General features: G+C 31.1%; 1 protein-coding gene across 1 annotated transcript; it reads left to right on the forward strand.

The window, feature by feature from the left end:
* The first annotated feature begins 275 nt into the window (after positions 1 to 275).
* LOC121391622 (fibrillin-1-like) lies at positions 276 to 5,652 on the forward strand. Its single transcript, XM_041523186.1, is given in 18 exon segments — positions 276 to 435; positions 1,012 to 1,134; positions 1,185 to 1,308; positions 1,594 to 1,700; positions 1,703 to 1,771; positions 2,852 to 2,974; positions 3,026 to 3,151; positions 3,206 to 3,328; positions 3,379 to 3,489; positions 3,492 to 3,500; positions 3,545 to 3,658; positions 4,217 to 4,339; positions 4,388 to 4,465; positions 4,468 to 4,509; positions 4,560 to 4,682; positions 4,732 to 4,851; positions 4,900 to 4,998; positions 5,516 to 5,652. Coding segments are annotated over 18 exon segments (1,911 nt in total).
* The last annotated feature ends 2,941 nt before the right edge of the window (positions 5,653 to 8,593 follow it).

The following is an 8,593-nucleotide window of genomic DNA, read 5'->3' on the forward strand; positions in this document are numbered from 1 at the left end:
TACTAATTTTAGTCACTTTTGCTATGTTCTCTGCAGTAGTAAATGCTATATTGCTACACTGGCATTTAGTCGTGATTATCCTGTGAATGGCTATGGTGATCCATTGTTAATGACAGTTCCTCCTATTAGACAATATCCTCATAATGTCACTTTTACTACATTACCTGAAATGCCAACAAATTATTACAGTATAGCAATACCAGCTGATACATACTACAATGGACTGTAGTAATTAATGGTATACTAACAACACTGGATTTCACTCCAAATATGATATGTATGGGACAGTGACTGGATATGGTTATAATACTACAGTTGATGGGAACTACACAATTAGTCATAGTCATCCTAATGGGAAGATATATGTCAGTGTGTATGGATTTATTTCTAGTGGTGGCTATGGATATCTAGCAGGAATGCTTCTCAATGGACCAGGTAAACCCAATAGATTAGCAGCATTGATTGATTGTGTGACCTCATTTAGATGTTCAAGTTAATTCTAGTAACATTTGTAACATCAACAATGGTGGTTGTGAACACTTCTGTCACAATACATTTATAGTTATTTTTGTACATGTGGTACTGGTTATTCTTTACAGGCTGATCAACATAATTGTACTTGTAAGTGTAACAATATTAATGATAATATTAATATATTTGATTATTGTACTAGTGAATCCAACATGTTCAAATGACAATGGCGGTTGTGAACAAGTGTGTACACAAACAAATGGATTAATAATCTGTTCTTGTTTTTCTGGCTATCAAATTTATAACAAACTACATTGTTCTGGTAATGAAGTAATATAGGTTTAATGACATAAATCTATATCATTTATAGATATCAATGAATGTGTTACTAACAATGGTGGTTGTGCTCATTATTGTACAAACACATTGGGTAATTATAGCTGTTCTTGTGATTCAGGATATACTCTCAATATTGATGGTCATAACTGTACTGGTATGTTTATAAATAAAAGTATTTAAAAATTAGTGTATTTATAATAGAAATCAATGAATGTACTGACAATAATGGAGGATGTGAGGATTCTTGTCATAATACAAATGGCAGTTACTACTGTTCATGTAATACCAGCTATATTATTAACTATGACAACCATCATTGTGATGGTAAGATTATTGATGTATTATTACTACCTAATATAATTATTTTTATATAGATGTGAATGAATGTACTCTTGGTATTAGTGGATGTAATCAGAATTGTGTCAATACAGAAGGTTCCTATCTTTGTTCCTGCTTTGCTGGATACCATCTTATGAGTAATCAGAAAAACTTGTGTTGGTTAGTAATATATAATATTACTAATTGAGAGTAAGTAAATTACTAGATACTAATGAATGTTTATTAAGTAATGGAGGTTGTACTCAAATATGTACTAATAGACTGGGAAGTTATGAGTGTTCCTGCAAATAGTGGATTCTTATTGAACATGACTGACAGACAAAGTTGTGATGGTAATGTAACATAGAAATGGAAATAATATGTTTTGTTTTCTATAGAACATCAATGAATGTACAAAAATGGTACTCATCTTTGTGAACACAACTGTTATAATACTAATGGAAGTTATGTCTGTGATTGTCAACCAGGGTACCAGTTGTCCAATGGACTCACTTGTTCTGATATCAATGAATGTGATAGTAACAATGGTGGTTGTGATCAAGAATGTATTAATCAGTAGGATCTTACTATTGTCAATGTAACACTAGCTTCACACTTGATGAAGATGGACATGGATGTTCTAGTAAGTAACAGATACTGATAGAATTATAGATGTAGAAATATATTTTTACAGGTTGCTAATGATTGTGCTGCCAATCCAAATGTCTGTGAACATAGGTGTCATAATTCAAACAGTTCTTTTTACTGTACTTGTAATTCTGGTTATAGACTGGCTAGTAATGGCAGAACATGTGATGGTAAGTTCTATATATGTTATAATAGTGCAATTATTTTATGTTTTAATTTAGAAATTGATGAGTGTTCAGAAGGACTATCCAGTTGTAATCAGATGTGTACTAATGTTATTGGAAGTTATTATTGTATTTGTTATAGTGGGTTTGAACTCCTATATGATAACTATACCTGTCAGGGGTCAGTTATAAAGTTAATAAATATGAGAAAATGATGTTCTATAACAGATATCAATGAGTGTTCTGAAAACAATGGAGGTTGTGAAGACCTTGTACTAATACTATGGGTAGCTATGCATGTTCTTGTCAAGCAACTGGCTACTCACTAAATAATGACAAACACAAAACTGTTCAGGTAAAATAATACATATTAAAAGATTCTATTGAATCATTAATCATAGATATTAACGAATGTTCTATTAATAATGGTGGGTGTGTACAGTCATGTACTAATATCCCTGGTAGTTATTATTGTAACTGTAAGACTGGTTATAGTCTGAATTTAAATGGACATGGTTGTATAGGTATTAACAATAACATATAATATAAGTTATAATTTATTACACATCAGATGTCAATGAATGTAGTGATAATAATGGTGGTTGTGAACATACTTGTATTAACAGTGAAGGAAGTTACAGTTGTTCTTGTAATAGTGGATACTCATTAGATAGCAATGAGAGAAATTGCTCTGGTAAGTACACTATTTGAATTAGCTCATTATTATACATTACATTATAGATATCAATGAATGCGTTACTAACAATGGTGGTTGTGAACAAATATGTATTAATAAAGTACCATTGTTCAATTGTTCTTGTGAGTCTGGCTTCAGATTGGTTAATGATAAATTCTGTTCAGGTACTATTATATATACATAGTTAATATCTACATTAATACCACCCACACAGACATTGATGAGTGTAGTGAAGGGATTTCTGGATGTAGTCAACTATGTACTAATACTATTGGAAGCTATAGATGTGCTTGTCAGAATGGATACCAACTTGGAATTGACAACCACACATGTCTTGGTAAGATCATTACTCATTATTGATATTAATCTGATACTATAATGATGATAGACATCAATGAATGTACAACTCAAAATGGAGGATGTGAACAGAATTGTCAAAATACAATTGGTAGCTATTCTTGTTCTTGTCTGACTGGATACTTAATTGATGATAGCAATGGTTACAACTGTACAGGTTTGTAGTAGACAAGCAGATTTTTAGTAAATATAATTATACTGTTTAATACAGATATCAATGAGTGTGCTTCATATAATGGAGGTTGTAGTCAGACTTGTTCTAACACTCCTGGTTCTTACTCCTGTTCCTGTAACTCTGGATATGTCCTAAATATAGATGGATATAATTGTACTGGTCAGTAACAAGTTTTATATGAACAATTCCTAACACTATCTAACATGTAGATATCAATGAATGTGATAATGACAATGGTGGTTGTGATCATATTTGTATCAATAAACCAGGAAGTTATCACTGTCAATGTGATGTTGGTTTTAATTTAGAAAACAATGGAAGAACTGCACAGGTAATTAATTTTGTTAAAGAGGCTAATCTTATTAATCATTAAAGATATCAATGAGTGTAATACTAATAATGGAGGTTGTGAACAAATATGTACTAATACTAATGGAAATTTCCAGTGTTCCTGCTATTCTGGATATAGTGGTAACATCTTCTGCTCAGGTTAACCTAACCCAATATTATTGGACTATTGTATTGTTTGTTCTCCTTAGATATTGATGAGTGTTCTCAAGGTATCTCTGGATGTACTCAAGGTTGTATAAATAGTGTTGGTAGCTTTTTTTGTACATGTCAAACTGGATATTACCTGGACAGCGATAATACTACTTGTTTAGGTTTGTGTATAAAATGTTAATAATGACATTTGAATGTTTACCACTAGATATTGATGAATGTGAAACTGTAGCTGATAATTGTGATCACGTATGCCTGAATACAATTGGTTCTTTCCATTGTGCTTGTCAATCAGGATATATATTGAAACACATTAAACCACAGAACCTGTAATGGTAAGTTATATTATTTATTGAAATTAACATAATTTGCTTCTTATAAAAGATATCAATGAATGTAGTGAAGGGATTTCTGGTTGTAGTCAATTATGTATAAACACTATTGGAGGCTATAATTGTTCCTGTCAGTTTGGATATCAACTTCATAGTGATAAACTATACTTGTCTTGGTAAGGATATTTTAGCATCATATTATCATAATAACCAGATATTAATGAGTGTGCTACTGAGAATGGAGGATGTCAACAGAACTGTCAAAACAGTATCGGTACTTATTCTTGTTCTTGTCTGACTGGATATTCAGTTGATACTAATGGTCACAACTGTACAGGTTTAGTTAATAGCTGCTCTTTTCTATATTAAATGAATATTAAAACAGATATCAATGAGTGTACTTCATATAATGGAGGTTGTAGTCAGACTTGTTCTAATACTCCTGGTTCTTACTCCTGTTCCTGTAATCTGGATATGTCCTAAATATAGATGAACATAATTGTACTGGTCAGTAACAAGTTTTATTTAAAAAATTCCTAACACTATCCAACATGTAGATATCAATGAGTGTAATAATGACAATGGTGGTTGTGATCATACTTGTATCAATAAACCAGGAAGTTATCAGTGTCAGTGTGATATTGGATTCAACACCGATACCAATGGAAAAATTTGTACAGGTAATCAATTAATCATTTACCTGAAACTATTTAAGACCTACTGAAACAGATATTAATGAATGTGAGATTGGAAATGGAGGTTGTGAACAAATATGTACAAATATTGAAGGTAGTTTCCAATGTACCTGTCAACCTGGATATCATCTATACAATAGTATATTTTGCTCAGGTAAATTTACCATTATTATTTATTGTTAGTATATCTTAATTTATATAGACATAGATGAGTGTTCACTCAATCTAACAAGATGTACTCAAGGTTGTCATAACAGTGTTGGTAGTTATCAATGTACATGTCAGACTGGCTATTACTTAGGCAATGATAATCATACTTGCTTGGTTAGTTGTCTACTAAATTATATTTTATTTAAATGTCTTTTATAAGACATTAATGAATGTGCTCAAAATAATGGAGGTTGTAGTCAGAGATGTGTGAACGATGATGGATCATATCATGTGAATGTAGTTCTGGTTTCTCCTTGCTTGACAATGGGCTCAGTTGTGAAAGTGAGAAGATAAAATATTAAGATATGTTGATATATACTTGATACAACTAATAGTATAGCTATTGATTGAATATATGTCGTCATCTTTACATTTTTTAATAGCTGCTAAAGTTATGACAACAGTAACTCTAGATAATCAATCAGTAAGTTATGTATTATAATTGTGGTTATGTATTATAATATTGTGTAGTTCTTAAGTTCAAGTAACAGTGCTTATATTCTTGTGCCAATAACAGTTATAGTACTGCAGGTATTGTTAATACTTTCTATATTAAGAAGTTAATAATTACTTTTGTTTGTTTCTTGTAGTTATTTGTGTAATTGCAGCAATTGTAGTTTTTCTTGTTCTCAAACGAAAAAGACTTAAAAGTCAGAAATATGATATTTCTGAAGATAATAATGCTAGACAGAATTCATTGTACTTCGAAGTTAATGAAACATTTCATGAAGAAGAAAATTTGTGAACCTGATATTGCTTATTTTTGGTTATTGTTGTAAAATGACACTATTATAATAAATATTTCTGTATATGGTGCTTTATATATATAATATATTGTATTATTATTTAATTTAATTGCTTATTAAGGGTCATGATCTATTTTTTAAATTCAATTTCTGTATTTATTTTGCTAATTGGTGCTCATGATCATTATAGGTGCTGTTCTTTTTGGTTCTTTATCTTAAACTGACACAATATATGATAATAAATATAAGCATGTAAGACAACTGAACAAATTATATAAGAACACAATAAGCTTACAGAGGAATGTTGGTAATATAAGTCTATAGTCCATATATACAGTGAGCTGGTAATCAATTATTCTATATCAACTAACAAAAGTAATTATGCTTGATTCCACAGAGCTATAATTTGTAACAACTGATTAAGGACACAGTATCTTCGAAATATGACATTTCTGAAGATAATAATGCTAGACAGAATCTATTGTGCTTTGGATCAATACAAAAACTGTCATGTATAACAATTGTAAAGCTGATTTTAATCATTTTTTGCCTTTTTAAAAGAACACTATTAATATCTATACATGTTGCTTTATATTTGCTTTGTTTACTATTTCTGCTTTATTAGTGCTCTTCTTTTAGTTTTTTTTTTACCTTAAACGAACACACTAATTGAAATTAATATAACCATTTAAGACAACTGAAAAAACGGCACAAGAACACAGTAAGCTTACAGAGGAATGTCTTACCCAGTAATATGAAGTCTATAGTGAGCTAGTAATCAATTGTTTTATATGTATTAACAAGATAATAAGAGTTGACTACCTTGTGAAGCTTATTAATAATGAAGAATAAAACAGTATATATTGTAGCAATAATGTCAAATAGTTAAACACATTTCATTAATTTTTGAATCATAAATTATAAACACTATACTTTTCAACTAATTCTTTAGCTTTAGTATATTGTCCAAACATTATAAATGGTTTAATAAATTCTCTCCAAGTACGAGACTCTATTTCAGCCGATATTACAAACATTTCAATTATTTGATCAACAATATATGTTAAAATTGACCATGTCACTTCTTTCCAGTATCTTGATGTTTTAATCTCCTCTAATTTGTCCTGGACTCCTCACTTCTAATCTGTATGCTCCAAAGCTCATAAAATCATAGGTGTCATTACAGAAATTTCTACCAACATCCATCCATCTCAAACTCGCTTTAAATTATACCATGCCAATCACTTGTAATCTCTCATTTTCTTATTGCTCATCTGTCTGGGGTCCTTCTATGTCTTCAAACTAATTCAAAATGTATTCTCTTATGTGGAACAGTGACTACTACAACTTCTCTTCTATCTTTTACAATATCCCTTTACTTTCTTCTTGTCATACAGTTTATTAATTATGCCTAGTCTACAATCTTTAACAAAATATTCTACTTCCTTTCTGGCATATTCACTCTTAAACCATTTCCTACTCATTGTTCTCACGATTGTCTTTATGACACTCTCATGCTTTCCATATCCTTTTTCTCATACATCTGCTTCATTACATTCCTTTGTTCCTTTTACTTCCTCTCTTTAGAAATGCTCTTCCATAATCTATTAAATCCTGCTCGTCTTGCAAAATTAAAAACTATAATTTAGTATAATCTGCAGTGTTATCTTTATTCAATGGTTATTGTATATAATTATCATGTTAATATTAGTCTTGATATCTTTAACATTAGCTACTGTTATTGGATGCCTCTTTTTGTCATAAAAATAATTATTAAATAATAAAACACTAGCTATTATAATAATAGTAACAATAGCTAATAAAACAATATTAAGTTATAATAATGAAAAGCCAAATTCTATCTAATATATATTTTATTTTAGATAAGATATAATGCAGAAAACAATACTATTTAATTATTACAACTTACTGTAATGTATCTAGCACAGGATCCTCCTTTAACTGTTCTAATCTCTTTATTCACAACTCTTATAATAATGAGAGACAGAGAGATAGAGGAGAGTCTAATACACAATTACAAATCAGAGCACATGGTTCTCACGTGATACAAATTATAACATAATAGTAATAACAGTTAATTAACCATAAATACACAATATCCTCCCCATGTTAAACAGTATATGTTCAACACTCTCAATCAGTAAAACATGCAAAACCTTATCTCTTGTCTTGACAGCTGGTGAATAACGAGGTCGTCTTGTATCATTATATCCATTGTTGGTCCTTGTTGGGGTTTCGTCAGGGTGTACAATCAGCAGAATTGTTTGGCTCATCATCAGTAGTGCCTACTTCTAATGGATACAAGTGTTGAATTGGTCATTGTATAATCATTGCTTGGTCCTTCTTAGATAGTACCTGCACACGAGCACCTCTTACGTTCACATCTGTTCCTTCAATAGTATGATCCTACCCAACTTCCAAAAAGCACTCTAGGCTGGTTTCGTATACTTTCATACACGGTGACCACTTCTCCTTCCTTAATAGTACTATTCACACCTCGAATGAGTCTGTTGTGTGATGAAACTCTCTCAATTCAACCAAATACTCCTGCCTCCAATGTCTCCAAAATCTATCAGACACCATAGCAACGTGCTTCATTTTACGTATAGCTGAATCTTGTAGTTGGGATCAATATCCTTTTAAAGAGTCTGGAAAGGACAGAACTCTAACCATTAGGAGGTAGGAGGGGGTCAGTGGTTCCTCTAGGTTCATCATTGGAAATGTGTGACAGTGGTCTTGAGTTAAGAACTGCTTCAGTTTTGACCACAGTGTGTTAGTAGTTCATCGTAAGTGAGAGCTACTCTTCCTAGCATTTTTCTGAGACAACATTTAGCAGACTTGATCAGTCTTTCGAAAATGCCTCCCCACCAGGGGGGCCTTCTCTAAGTTGAATGACCACTCTAATTGGAGATCAGAGAA

This window comes from Gigantopelta aegis, unplaced genomic scaffold (genome assembly GCF_016097555.1).
Source record: "Gigantopelta aegis isolate Gae_Host unplaced genomic scaffold, Gae_host_genome ctg2749_pilon_pilon, whole genome shotgun sequence".
Taxonomy (NCBI): domain Eukaryota; kingdom Metazoa; phylum Mollusca; class Gastropoda; order Neomphalida; family Peltospiridae; genus Gigantopelta; species Gigantopelta aegis.